Genomic DNA, 14,643 nt, shown 5'->3' with positions numbered 1-14,643 from the left:
CCTTGTCCTTTGACTAGTTTATTCATTTTGTATGTGTGAAATATTTCATATTTTGATTGTTTATCAAAGTGTTGTTGTGTGCTCAGGCATACTGCAGTATTCTGTACCTGAAGCCCCGGATGCAGATCATAATTCGAGGTCAGAAAGTGAAGACTGAGCTCATCTCCAAGAGCCTGGCTTACATTGCTAAGGACCATTACAAGCCCAACTTTGTGGTATCCTTCTTCACCCCGGATCCTCTCTGGATGGCTTTAGTCTGTGTGCGTGCGCATGTTGTCATATCCTCGAGACACTACTTTTTGTTTGCATTTGGAGGGAAATTAGAAATAGGAAAATATGGGTAGTGTGCTCTATATACAAGACATACCATCAGTCACTGCTATAGACGCAATACTTTATAAGCTTGCAATAATCAGTTACCTATCTTTAGCTAATTATAAGTTAAATGTATTCCATAGTTGGATGTTCATGTTCAACACAGTGATACAATATGGTATTTTTCATAAAGGGGAAAATGATATATATATATGCCACTGTTCTCCTTTCTGTTTGAGTTGTCCTTAAGTCCTCTACCAGAACAGACGCATCCCCGTGACCTTTGGGTACAACACCAAGAGCAAGGACCAATACGGCATCATGATGTACCACAAAAACCGCCTTATCAAAGCCTATGAGCGAGTGGGCGTTCAACTCAAGGTAGAATAGTGTATGTGCTTGTGCATGTGTATAAGAAAAATGACTGCCATCCATTGTGGTACTTCGATGCTTCTATTGTGGGACTTGTATTCAGATCCACTTGACTTTTTCCCCCCAAAATATGTTACAGCCTTATTCTAAAATGGATTAAATTGTTTTTCCCCCTCATAAATCTACACACAATACCCCATAATGACAAAGCAAACACAGGTTTTAATTTTTTCCAAAGAAATACTGAAATATCACATTTACATAAGTATTCAGACCCTTTACTTTGTTGAAGCACCTTTGGCAGCGATTACATTCTTGAGTCTTCTTGGGTATGACGCTACAAGCTTGGCACACCTGTATTTGGGGAGTTACTCCCATTCTTCTCTGCAGATCCTCTCAAGCTCTGTCAGGTTGGATGGGGAGCGTCACTGCACAGCTATTTACAGGTCTCTCCAGAGATGTTCGATCGGGTTCAAGTCCGGGCTCTGGCTGGGCCACTCACGGACATTTAGAGACTTGTCCCGAAGCCACTCCTGCGTTGTCTTGGCTTTGTGCTTAGAGTCGTTGTCCTGTTGGAAGGTGCCCCAGTCTGACGTCCTGAGGGCTCCGCAGCAAGTTTTCATCAAGGATCTCTCTGTACTTTCCTCCGTTCATCTTTCCCTCGATCCTCAACTGACAATTCCTTCAGCCTCATGGCATGATACCAAATCATGTCCAATCAATTGAATTTACCACAGGTGGACTCCAATCAAGTTGTAGAAACATCTCAAGGATGATCAATGGAAACATGATGCACCTGAGCTCAATTTCGAGTCTCATAGCGAAGGGTCTGAATAGTTATGTAAATAAGGTATATTTTTATTTTAATAAACGTGCAAAACATTATACAACCCTGTTTTCGCTGTGTCATTATGGGGTATTGTGTGTAGATTGTTAAGGGAAACAATTTAATCAATTTCAGAATAAGGCAGTAACGTAACAAAATGTGGAAAAAGGGAAGCGGTCTGAATACTTTCCGAATGCATTGTATATCCTGTCACTGACCCCATAACCACTTCTACCCCCCCCCTCAGGCCAACATCCAAGGTCTCGGGGTCATTGGGGTCATCGAGTGTAACTTTCTGGAGCCCACCCACAACAAGCAGGATTTTGACAATACTGACAAATACAGGTAATGAGGAGAGTGCTCCATTCAAGAACATGTCCCGAGGAACTGTTTTCCACTCAATAAAACAAAACTATTTATCGTCAATCTGCCCACACTCACTTTAGAGATGGTGTACTTTCAATAATCTAGTTGAATAAATCAGCACTAGGTGAACTGTCTGTTTATTTCTTATTTCCTATGTGCAGGAAAACCATCAACAACTTGGGGTTAAAGCTGGAGGACTACTGGAAAGAGATACGCTTTAAGAGAAACAAAGAAGATCCTAGCAGCACCACACCAGTGGAAGACACCATGTAAGTAAAACACTCCTCTGTTTTCCTTTCTCCTCTCTCCATCCCTCCTCTAACTGGTTCTTCTGTGTATCTCTACATCCATAGGAAACGTCCAGACCAGAACTGGGTGCAGTGTGACACCTGCCTGCGCTGGAGGAAGCTGCCAGATGGAATTGATTGCAAACGGCTCCCAAAGGAGTGGTTCTGCCACATGAACCCTGACCCCCAGTTCAGGTGAGTCCCACCTAGATCAAATAATAATACTTATAACAGGTGTTATAAAATACACTGAGTATGCCAAACATTAAGAACACCACAGGCTTGTAAGTTACCATTTCACGGTAAGGTCTACCTGTTGTATTTGGCACATGTGACAAATACAATTTGATTTGATTTAAGAGTTGCACCCGCCCATTTTGCCCTCAGAACATCCTCAATTCGTCATGGTATGGACTACGTGTCGAAAGCATTCCACAGGGATGCTGACCCATGTTGACTCCAATGCTTCCCACATTTGTGTTAAGTTGGCTGTATGTTCTTTGGGTGGTGGACCATTCTTGATACACACGAATTAACTCATTAGGATCTGAGGCACCACGAGAGCGGTTCTTTAAAGAGTTACCATCTCCCGAATTGCCTATCACATCCATAAACAGTCAACTCATTAATCATAACCTCATATCATCATTCTGAACAGTTGTAACCTCCTTGCTTCTGCAAAAACCCGAGCCTTACTTATGATACAGTACTGCACAAATTGGTTTAATTATTTACTAGCTAACTAAATGGTAACAGGATGAACATACACACTTAATAAATTAACTGACAACAATATGGCTGCTGAGAGAGAGATTTTTGTTACGTGAAAATCCTTGGTTTCTCTTAGTGGACAGGGCCTTTTTTCGTGGCACATTTGTAAGTCTCTGATTGTCCAAAAGGGGTTTCTCTGTTGTTCTCTGCAGTCGTCCGGTTTCCGGTGACTTGTTGTGTAGTCCTGAACAGAACTACAAGTTTATTCTTCTTCCATTCGCTCTGGAAGATGCTTCTTTGAAGATAGGCTAGTCAGCTGTGTCGATGGTTCCCAGTGGGGTGATGAGAGTAGTGTACTACAGTGGTTTGAGCAGAGTAGTAGAATGGTTCCACTTCAATTCGCGTTTCTAGATACTTTACTTAGGACGGCTAATCAGCCGTACCCGTGATTGTCCGGGAGGTGACTTTGTCTCTACCTCGTGTTGAGATTTAGAGTTCAAACCACTTTAAACGTAAAGCTGCAGCTCTACATCTCTCTGGTCTGGTATGTTAATTCTTATCCCCTCATTTTATACAGTTTGTTCAAAATGGGTGATTCCATCAGCTTGACATGCTCTCTGACCTCACTCAAGGGGGCGGTGACTACTTACTGTGGACAGTTATAGAAACAATTTCCTCCTATAGTTTCTCAAATCACATCCCTTAACAAAAACACTCATCATTTTTCATATAGCATGCACAACGCAGAGGATGGAAACCTCGTAGTGTGTATACTTTAAGTTACAGTATTTCCTTTATAACATATTTAATGACATCACAAAAAGTACTACCCAAAACGACATTAGTGTTAGGTTGCCTCAGACCATTCCCAACGTTCTATGTTAGAAATATTGTTCCAGTAGTTACTTTTGAACGAGTTAGTTTCGGTGGGAAAAGTCTTCTTTAAACAAAGCCCATTCCTTGGGTGAATTTGGATAGGGAAGGTCTGAGTGTTCTGTCCTTGATTTACAACAGGGTGTGAGGTGTTAACCCCCACCAGTCTCCCCCCTCTGCGGGTGAGAGGTAGTCTGGTTGAAGTTATTTATTGCAAAGCTGATCTGACCTATTTGGATCCTCACAGGACAGTCATGACAACTGTTGAGCGTAAAAAAAAACATCAGCTTTACAGTTCTTGACACAAACCGGCGAGCCTGGCAACTACTACCATACCCTGTGCAAAGGCACCTAAATCGTATGTCTTGACCATTTACCCGCTGAATGGCACACATACACAATCCATGTCTCAAGGCTTAAAAATCCTTCTTTAACCTGTCTTCTCCCCTTCATCTACACTGATGAAGTGGATTTAACAAGTAACAACAGTAAGGTGTCATAGCTTTCACCCGGTCAGTCTGTCAAGGAAAGAGCAAGTGTTCTTAATGTTTTGTATACTCAGTGTATATTGTCTGTGCATGCCTACTTGCCAACCGGTGTGCATGCATGTGTGTGTTGACGTTGCCACTACAGTATATAGGCATTCAGTATCCCCTATTCCAGGAGCTGCACGGTAGAGGAAGAGCCTGAAGACTCCGATGACCAACCTTCATACCAGAAAACCCACAAGCAACAGTGAGAACCCAACCATATACTGTATCAATGATGCTGCATCTAAATATATTTGTAATGCATAACTGAACATGTAGGTTGTTTGCAGATAATGAACCTTAAGGCTGAAACATACATCGTTATTTTGTCTATGCATGGAGTGAAAAAACAACGTTAGGCCTTGCACAAAATGTGTTAAGATTGACAATAAAGTGCTTTATATGATTTATTGATGGAGGCAAAGTAATCGTGACATGTTTACCATGCTGGCTCGTGGCACAAGTTTTCCCACCACAATACTTGCATTTGGTAGAAGCTGGACAGTTTACGTTTTACTAGACGCAGGTAAAGCATTTTTTGTGCGACATGTTAGACAAATAACTGGCTTACTATCAAACGCAAAATAGCTAGCTGGCATAGTCAACTGCATGCTTGCAGTCACATGTCAAATGGCATTTGTATATTTATAAGGACGAATGAGCTGGTGTTCAGACTAGAAAAGTGTAAAACCCAAAGAAAACTGTTGACTTGACAGATTCATATGCAAGTGAGATTTTGCCTTCATTTAGCAGCACAGTAGGCAAGGCATTAACATTGTATATAGGCTATTCTATAGAATGTATAGGATGTCAGCAGGTGAGATGAATGAAATTACTGATTTATGTTCAATCAAATGTAGATGGTGCCAGTGTTTTTTAATATGTCAGTCAATCTGTGTTCTGTTTCACAGTGAAAGGAACACCAAAATGAAGCCGGATAAGAAACAACAACAGGTTAGCTGTCTGTGTGTCTGTCTGTCCATCAGTGTATACACTAAATATGCAAAAGTATGTGGAAACCCCTTCAAGTTAGTGGATTCGGCGTGTTCAGCCACATCCATTGTTGACAGGTGTATAAAATTGAGCACACAGCCATGCAATCTCCATAGACAAAACTTGGTAGAACTGCTCGTACGGAAGAGCTCAGTGACTTTCAACGTGGCACTGTCATAGGATGCCACCTTTACAAAAAAAAGTACGTTTGTCAAATTTCTGCCTTGCTAGAACTGCCCCGGTCAACTGTATTGCTCTTATTGTGAAGTGGAAATGTCTAGGGGCAACAATGGCTCAGCAGCGAAGTGGTAGGCCACACAAGCTCACAGAACGGGACCGTCGAGTGCTGAAGTCTGTCCTCGGTTGCAACACTCCTTACCGAGTTCCAAACTGTCTCTGGAAGCAACGTCAGCACAAGAATTGTTCTACGGGAGCTTCATGAAATTGGTTTCCATGGCCGAGCAGCGGCATACAAGCCTAAGATCACCATGCACAATGCCAAGCGTCGTCTGGAGTGTTGTAAAGCTCACCGCCATTGGACTCTAGAGCAGTAGAAACACGTTCTCTGGAGTGACGAATCACGCTTCACCATCTGGTAGTCCGACGGACGAATCTGGGTTTGGTCGATGCCAGGAGAATGCAACCTTCCTAAATGCATAGTGCCAACTGTAAAATTTGGGGGAGGAGGAATAATGGTCTGGGGCTGTTTTTTTATGGTTTGGGCTAGACCCCTTAGTTCGAGTGAAGGAAAATCTTAACGCTACAGCATACAATGACATTCTAGTCGATCTTTGTGGCAACAGTTTGGGGAAGGTCCTTTCCTGTTTCAACATGACAATGCCCTGTGCACAAAGTGAGGTCCAGAGCCCTGACCTCAACCCCATCAAACACATTTGGGATAAATTGGAAAGCTGACTGCGAACCAGGCCTAATCGCCCAACATCACTATTGCTCTTGTGGCTAGAATGGAAGCAAGTCCCAGCAGGAATGTTCCAACATCTAGTGGAAAGCCTTCCCAGAAGAGCAGAGGCTGTTGTAGCAGCAAAGGGGGGGACCAACTCCATATGAATGCCCATGACTTTGGAATGAGATGTTCGACGAGCAGGTGTCCACATGCTTTTAGTCATGTGGTGTATGTCACACCCTGGTTCATGATTATGTTATGCCCACAAATGTTTTGTTCTCCCTAATATGTTGTGTGCCCTACCCAAACTACCCGTGTGTGTGTGTGTGTGTGTGTGTCAGAATGAAGATGAGCAGAAGCCAGAGCAGATGCAGATTAAGGCGCTGGCTCAGAAGAACAAGACTCTGAAGCACCAGAGGATCTCTTGCCTCACCAAAGCATGTAAGTCTCCTGTACGAGATGTGTGCATGTGTTATGTTGATGGGGATGTTTTTAATAATGTCGGTATTGATATACATGTGGGTCTCTCTTCATATCAAATTTATTTATAAAGCCCTTCTTACATCAGCTGATATCTCAAAGTGCTGTACAGAAACCCAGCCTAAAACCTCAAGCAAGCAATGCAGGTGTAGAAGCCAAGTGGCTAGGAAAAACTCTAGAAAGGCCAGAACCTAGGAAGAAACCTAGAGAGGAACCAGGCTATGAGGGGGGGCCAGTCCTCTTCTGGCTGTGCCGGGTGGAGATTATAACAGAACATGGCCAAGATGTAGGGACTGACCAGCCCTTCCTCCAAAAACATTTACCTAATCTCTACCGTGTGCTCTCTGTCAACCCCTCCAGCCCCGTCAACCCCTCCAGCCCCGTCAACCCCTCCAGCCCCGTCAACCCCTCCAGCCCCGTCAACCTCTACGGCCGCGTCAACCCCTTCAAACCCAAGGTAGGCCCACTGTCTGAGTGGTAGTGTCTCTCCTCCCTTGAATGCTCTCTCTCGTAGTGTTTGTAGTTCATATCATTGCCACAGGGGACAGAGAATTTCTGTCAATAATCATTATTCATTCAATAGTGCATCAAGTGATAAGCCCCCATACCCTCTCTACAGAATGAAGAGAACCCTGGCCATGACCCCTGAAAGGGAGACAAAAAGACCCAGGTTGAATGGTTTCCACAACACCCCCATGGAGACTGTATCACCAGCTGCAGAAACAACCATGTCATCCACGTTAGTCGTCATCCCTGTTGACGATGACGACGATAACATCATGGATGATGAGGACATTATGATCTTGGAGATCAACAGCACCCCTATTCAAAAGAAGGCAACCTTTGACCTTGCCATGGTAAAATCAGAGCGCAGGGCCATGGAGACACCTTCTGGCACTGGCAACGTTAAAACTAGCTGCACAGGAACAAGCTCTGTGGAGACGGGAACTGCGGCGACCAGCTACTCCCCTCCACCACCTTCCTCAGAGCAGGTGAGCATCACCACCCAGACAAAGATATGGAGCACAGTGAAGGACGAAGATGAGGAGCACAAGGAGGAAAAAGGGAGGGACAGAACCGAACCAGGCCCTTCCACACCAAACCCACCCTCTGCTGGCCCATCCACACCAGGCCCATCCTCTTCTGGTCCATCCGCCCCAGACCCATCAGACCATCCTATGATTGACTTACGTAACCTGTCAGTGGCCCAGGAGCAGCAGGACCAGCTGCTGGAGCTCATGCAGGCTGCAGCCCACGAGAGGGACCAGTTCAAGGAGCAAGTCATCAAGTTGACCTCCCAGCTCCATAACCTGGAGGGCAACATGCAGGAGCTCTCCCAGGCCACTGTGAAGGGAGAGCACTGCCACCAGGCCTGTCAGACTGGAGAAGGAGGGGAAGAAGGAGAGCAGTCGGAGAGGATTAAGGTCAGTCACCAGCTGACCATCTTGTAGCCTCATATTTGTATGCTGTTAATATTTAATGAGTAAGATTTGCCCAGCAGCTGTCGGTACAGTTAGTATTTGTTAAATGGAGAATGCAGTGTGCGAAAGAACATTGCCAGGGTGTCTATCTGATAACTTCTTCCTCTCCCCATAATCTTTTGTCATCCATCCCCTCTGTGACCCTGCCTGCTCCCCAATTTACAGGTTGAGATTATAGAGGAGGAGAGGGGCAACCTCTGGTCTCTTTGTGAGACGCTGCAGCAGGACGTGGTGGAGCTGAGGAGGGAGAAACAAGAGTGGGAGCGAGAGAAACAGGAGAGAGATAAACAAGAGAAAGAGAAACAGCTGAGAGAGAAACAGGAGAGTGAGGGAGCTCAGACATCAGCTGACCAGGCAGAGAGGTGAGACGGAGAGGCCACTAGTGCTGCTAATGGCTCGACCTCGGAGACGCCCCAGACGTGAGGATAAGATTGTTTCCTTCAGTATTCATTTCTGACAGTGTACATGTTGACAATCTGTTTCTCTGTCTCTCAGACTGAGGGAGCTTCGGAGGAGCATTGGCCGTCTCCTGGTCACATTTGTCCCAGCGCTGGACCTCGAACAAGTAAACTATGACTGTTCAGTCATTGACGAGATCCTCGACCAGGTTCTTACTGACGTGGAGTCCATGGGGCCTGTGTAGGGGCCTGTGGGCGGGATATGGATGGAGGGGTTGTCATCCATCTTACTCTGTAAGGTGAGGCAAACCTGGGGATAGTCACAGATGATTCCTGCCTATCCCTTTTTACACTATTTAAACTTGTTTTATAGGGATTTCTTTTACAAAAAAATTATTAAAAATAATAAACATACCTTATTTACATAAGTATTCAGACCCTTTGTTATGAGACTCGAAATTGAGCCCAGGTGCATCCTGTTTCCGTTGATCATCCTTGATTAGAGTCCACCTGTAGTAAATTAAATTGATTGGACATGATTTGGAAAGGCACACAACTTTGAAGGTCCCCAAGAACACAGTGGCCTCCATCATTCTTAAATGGAAGAAGTTTGGAACCACCAAAACTCTTCCTAGAGCTGCCTGCCCGTTCAAACTGAACAATCGGGGGAGAAGGGCCTTGGTCAGTGACGTGACCAAGAACCCGATGGTCACTCTGGCAGAGCTCCAGAGTTCCTCTGTGGAGATGGGAAAACCTTCCAGAAGGACAACCATCTCTGCAGCACTCCACCAATCAGGCCTTTATGGTAGAGTGAGTGGGCGGAAGCCACTCCCAAGTAAAAGGCACATGACAACCCGCTTGGAGTTTGCCAAAAGGCACCCCAAGGACTCTCAGACCATGGTCTGATGAAACCAAGATTGAACTCTTTGGCCTGAATGCCAAACGTCACGTCTGCAGGAAACCTGGCACCATCCCTACGGTGAAGTATGGTGGTGGCAGCAACATGTTGTGGGGATGTTTTTCAGTGGCAGGGACTTGGAGACTAGTCAGGATCGAGGTAAAGATGAGCGGAGCAAAGTACAGAGAGATCCTTGATGAAAACCTGTTCCAGAGCCCTCAGGATCTCAGACAGGGGTGAAGGTTCACCTTCCAACAGGACAATGACCTTAGGCACAAAGCCAAGACAACGCAGGAGTGGCTTCGGGACAAGTCTCTGAATGTCCTTGAGTGGCCCAGCCAGAGCCCGGACTTGAACACGATCGAACATCTCTAGAGAGACCTGAAAATAGCTGTGCAGCGATGCTCCACATTCAACCTGACAGAGCTTGAGAGGCTATAATTGCTGTCAACAAAAAACTGAGTAAAGGGTCTGAATACTTCTTTTTTTTTTTATATAAATTTGCACACATTTGTAAAACCTGTTTTTGCTTATTCATTATGGGGTATTGTGTGTAGATTTGTGGGGGGAACCATTTAATCAATTATAGAATAAGGCTGTAACGTAACAAAATGTGGGAAAAGTCAAGGGGTCTGAATACTTTCCGAATGCACTGAGTATACAAAACATCAAGAACACCTGCTCTTTCCATTACATAGACTGTCCAGGCCAATCTAGGTGACAGGTATGATCCCTTATTGATTTCAGTTGTTATAACCACTTTGTTTATTGTAGATGAAGGGGAGAAGACAGGTTAAAGAAGGATTTTGAGTTTGAGACAATTGAGATATAGATTGTGTATGTGTGCCATTCAGAGAGGGGGGGGGGGGTGTTCCTATTAGGAAGGTATTCCTAATGTTTTCTATACTTTTTAAAAACTTTTATTTTGTTCTATGACCATGGTGGTGTTGTGGAAATTCTTGCACAGGGACACTCGAGGTCAATCTGGTAGCTGGTTGAGAGAATGCCTAGAGCGTGCAAAGCTGTCATCAAGGCAAAGGGTGGCTATTAGAAGAATCTCAAATATAAATTATGTTTTGATTTGTTTAACACTTTTTTGTTTACTACATGATTCCATATGTGTTATTTCATAGTTTTGATGTCTTCACTATTATTCTACAATGTAGAAAATAGTAAAAATAAAGAAAAACCCTTGAATGAGTAGGTGTTCTAAACCTTTTGACCGGTAGTGTACATCAAACTCCACTGATGAGACATGTTATCGTCATATAATCAAAATGAGTCATGTTACCCTCAGATGTTTTCCTTGTTACTAATCGAGACATCTCCTGAGACAGGTTGTCTTGTAAGAGATTTCTGACATGTTATCCTCTACTGTAGATAACGTTATAGATCAGCTCACACAGAACTGGCAAACTCAGCTCACATTCACTCCATATTCACACTTACTAGTCCCCTGACAGCTCTCATTCACTAAATAGCTCAATTTCAATCCTCTTAATGTCCAAATTTCAATCAGCTTATTATCCAGATTTCAATCTTAATACTAATCATTTCAATCCATTTCTTAACCACATTCCTATCAGCTTGATATCAAATTTCAAACATTATCCAAATTTCAGTTTAATATGTATTTTCTCACAATCACACAACTTTCACATCCATATTCACTTAGTACTATTACCCATGTGCATCTTCAACGATTCTCTTGCCACTACTTGCTATACATATAAATAACACCCCATATTCAAAAATACCTTGTTATTTTTTATTGGCAGCAGACCACATAGACATTTCTTTTAAATGCCTACAGTCAGCTGTCAGCGGGGCTTTCCATGGTACCGTTACGCCCTCGTCCTAGTTCTCATAAGACTAGTAAATAGCCTCCTCTCTATGACTATGGGTACCTTTTTTATGTGTTACTCGCTTTGATTTTATTCTTCATCATTTATTTTTATACTGATTTATTTAAATTGACTTACCAGTTGCCGTCCGTCAATTGTTTGTGAATGATGTGTCTCCTCCTGGGCAGCGCAAAGTAAGGGTCTGGGCGGGTCTTCAGAAATTGGTTATTAGAACAGCACATGTATAAAATTTCCATCAGTGGTACTTAATGATGCAACAAACTGTAAGCTATTTTGCACGTAGCCTGCAGTCAAATGACTTAGGTTGACTTATGGGTGGAATGTTATTAATATTTTTCATAATTAATAAACATTTAAAACACCCCGCCGGATATCTGGTGTTTCTTGTCAAAAGGTTTTGTTATTTTTCAGTCTTCTGTGATGTATTTAATGTGTAATATTGGGATGCAAACTTAAAGTAAAATGCATTTCAACTCTGACACGGTACAGGTGTTCTCTTTTTATAAGGCCATAACCATGTGTATGAGGTGTATACTTTTGTCTAAGAGTAAACATTCTTGAAAGAAAATGTCTGAGTGTATAGGCCCTAGCAGATGAAATTCAAGATTCAGCACAGTAGCGAGCACGTGCCTCCAGTTCTTTGTCTTCACCTGTGCTGGGTTCAATGTCTTCCATAGATGTTCCTGCAGTATCCTTGCTAAACAGCCCGGCGGTGAATTGTGTCTTCAGAGTGTCTTCGGAGTAGTTTAGTAAACATTACAGGATAGCCCTATAAGGATAGGTGGCACTGCTTTGACTGATAAGTCGTTCACCCAAAGTCACATCCACTTGGGAGAAGATGGTCGCCAAGGGGTAATTAATGAGACTCACTGGCATCATTTGCAATATTAGTACCATCTCTTTTGGTCACTTTGGGACGTAAATGTAATGTGTTGAGGTCCAGGTAGTTGCCACCATGGCCTGGGATGAAAAACTCTAATGGTCCATTGTCTGTAATGGCAGAGAGTGGGGCTATCTCCACATAACTGGACCTCTCTATTGAATGTTGGGTTAAGGGGGCAGTGAAAAGATCGAGCTATGTCTTTATAGATTCAGAGGACATGCGGTGTAAAAGAGCCATGTTGCTTTTTCTTTTAGAAAATACTTCTGAGTAATCTTTTTGCAGTTTTTGGTCCAGACCTCCTCACTTTACGTTGTCTTTGACTTACTGAGTTTCTTTTAACGGTTAACCTCCGCTTTTTAAGGGCCAGCATACGCCTTATACCCGGAGGTCTCTTTTTTGGTCTTCGAGACAACAGCATAAGACTCGAGCCTTCTTGATGGTCAGGATCTAATGACACCCGTCTAGTCATAGTATTAGCCACCACCTCACTTACTATATTTTTGTCAGCTGATTTTAAATGAGGTTTGGCTATGCTAAGGTTTGAGGTTTGGCTATCCTCTTCATAAACGGTAAAACCATCCTAAAGAGGTTACGAAATATACCGCCTATCCCCGAACCATACATAGTAGGGGATCCATTACCCACTTGATCAACATAGTGTGATACATATCGGTTAGGGCCGAGATGGTGGTTGTGTACCATAACCATTTAAATGTATTTGTATTATGTTTATAAAAATATATATATAATACTAATAAAAAATTAGATATGTAGAGAAGCTTTGTCGGGTCTAAAGTGGAGTTTTACAATCTTTTAACCATAAGTAAATTCATCCGGCTAGCTATCTATCAGCTGATCCATCGGCCAGTTTGTTGTACCACTACCCATTTTGTCAATTGGACTTGGACCCCTCTGCTACTTGGAACCCTACTAATTCCACGACTGTTCTATCGACGTCACCGCACGAGGAGGCAAAAACAGACTTTCCCCATTGCGACATCCCTCTAAGGCCCTTATGCTAGCCACGGCCTGCTAACTGCTAGCTTGCTAATCGCCGTGTCCCCAGCCAGCCCAATCACTCACTGGACCCATACGATCACTTGGCTACGCATGCCTTTCCCTAACATTTTCCACCAAGATAGAACTGTCAAAGGGGGCGGTGTTGCAATCTACTGCAGAGAGAGCCTGCAGAGTTCGGTCTTACTATCCAGGTCTGTACCGAAACAATTCGAGCTTCTACTTCTAAAAATTCACCTTTCCAGAAACAAGTCTCTCACTGTTGCCGCTTGCTATAGACCACCCTCTGCCCCCAGCTGTGCCCTGAACACCATATGTGAATTGATTGCCCCCCATTTATCTTCTGAGCTCGTGTTGCTAGGTGAACTGGGACATGCTTAACACCCCGGCCATCCTTCAATCTAAGCTTGATGCCCTCAATCTCACACAAATTATCAATGAACCTAACAGGTACAACCGCAAATCTGTAAATACGGGCACCCTCATAGATAACATCCTAACTAACTGGCCCTCCAAATACAACTCTGCTGTTTTCAACCAAGATCTCAGCATTGCCTCATTGCCTGCATCCGTAATGGGTCTGCGGTCAAACGACCACCCCTCATCACTGTCAAACGCTCCCTAAAACACTTCAGCGAACAGGCCTTTCTAATTGACCTGGCCAGTGTATCCTTGAATGACATTGACCTCATCCCGTCAGTAGAGGATGCCTGGTTATTCTTTAATGGTTATTCTTTAAAAGTGCCTTCCTCACCATCTTAAATAAGCATGCTCCATTCAAAAAATATAGAATTAGGAATAGATATAGCCCTTAGTTCACTCCAGACCTGTCTGCCCTTGACCAGCACAAAAACATCCTGTGGCATTCTGCATTAGCATCAAATAGCCCCCGTGATATGCACCTTTTCAGGGAAGTTAGGAACAAATATACACAGGCAGTTAGGAAAGCTAAGGCTATCTTTTTCAAACAGAAATTTGCATCCTGTAGTACAAACTCAAAGTTCTGGGACACTTGTCGTAGCTGAACCAGAATTAGTTAGGTAACAGATAAATAAGATGTTTTATTTATTTTCATAATATGCAGAATATCAGAAAGGGAGAAGGGCTCCACTATGTCTGTAAGCTAGTCACTCCCTTTTCCCATTGGGGGGAGGAGTATGGCAATGTCTGGAATCATTGTATTACCCCTCTGATGTTGTATGAATCTTGACCTGATATATGACCTAGAGAATCACCCCTTTCTGAGCTTGTCCAGGAGGGGGTATATTTGAGATGGGTATATCTAGAATTGACAATTGATATACAGTGGGGAGAACAAGTATTTGATACACTGCCGATTTTGAAGGTTTTCCTACTTACAAAGCATGTAGAGGTCTGTCATTTTTATCATAGGTACACTTCAACTGTGAGAGACGGAATCTAAAACAAAAATCCAGAAAATCAC

General features: G+C 43.4%; 2 protein-coding genes across 5 annotated transcripts in view; one reads left to right on the top strand and one right to left on the bottom strand.

The window, feature by feature from the left end:
* Positions 1 to 11,662, top strand: part of LOC111959642 (MORC family CW-type zinc finger protein 3) — a 30,165-nt gene extending 18,503 nt beyond the window's left edge. For 2 of the 4 annotated variants that reach the window (XM_023981365.3, XM_070437664.1), the window contains exons 7-18: positions 87 to 215; positions 577 to 696; positions 1,761 to 1,858; positions 2,041 to 2,148; positions 2,233 to 2,361; positions 4,414 to 4,485; positions 5,192 to 5,234; positions 6,519 to 6,618; positions 7,018 to 7,114; positions 7,277 to 8,081; positions 8,304 to 8,500; positions 8,634 to 11,662. In XM_023981365.3, coding sequence (XP_023837133.1) covers positions 87 to 215; positions 577 to 696; positions 1,761 to 1,858; positions 2,041 to 2,148; positions 2,233 to 2,361; positions 4,414 to 4,485; positions 5,192 to 5,234; positions 6,519 to 6,618; positions 7,018 to 7,114; positions 7,277 to 8,081; positions 8,304 to 8,500; positions 8,634 to 8,781 — 2,046 coding nt within the window. In that variant the 3' untranslated portion in view covers positions 8,782 to 11,662. Of the gene's footprint in view, positions 1 to 86; positions 216 to 576; positions 697 to 1,760; positions 1,859 to 2,040; positions 2,149 to 2,232; positions 2,362 to 4,413; positions 4,486 to 5,191; positions 5,235 to 6,518; positions 6,619 to 7,017; positions 7,115 to 7,276; positions 8,082 to 8,303; positions 8,558 to 8,633 lie in introns of all 4 variants that reach the window. The other 2 variants (XR_002876705.3, XM_070437663.1) reach the window with 2 other exon arrangements.
* LOC111959806 (potassium voltage-gated channel subfamily E member 2) overlaps positions 1 to 14,643 on the bottom strand; it is a 367,483-nt gene that overhangs the window by 107,621 nt on the left and 245,219 nt on the right. The gene's annotated exons all lie outside the window — the stretch shown is intronic.

This window comes from Salvelinus sp. IW2-2015, linkage group LG36, assembly GCF_002910315.2.
Source record: "Salvelinus sp. IW2-2015 linkage group LG36, ASM291031v2, whole genome shotgun sequence".
NCBI classification, from domain to species: domain Eukaryota; kingdom Metazoa; phylum Chordata; class Actinopteri; order Salmoniformes; family Salmonidae; genus Salvelinus; species Salvelinus sp. IW2-2015.
The sequence above is the reverse complement of the archived record's forward strand: the minus strand, read 5'-3'. Positions and strand labels throughout refer to the sequence as shown.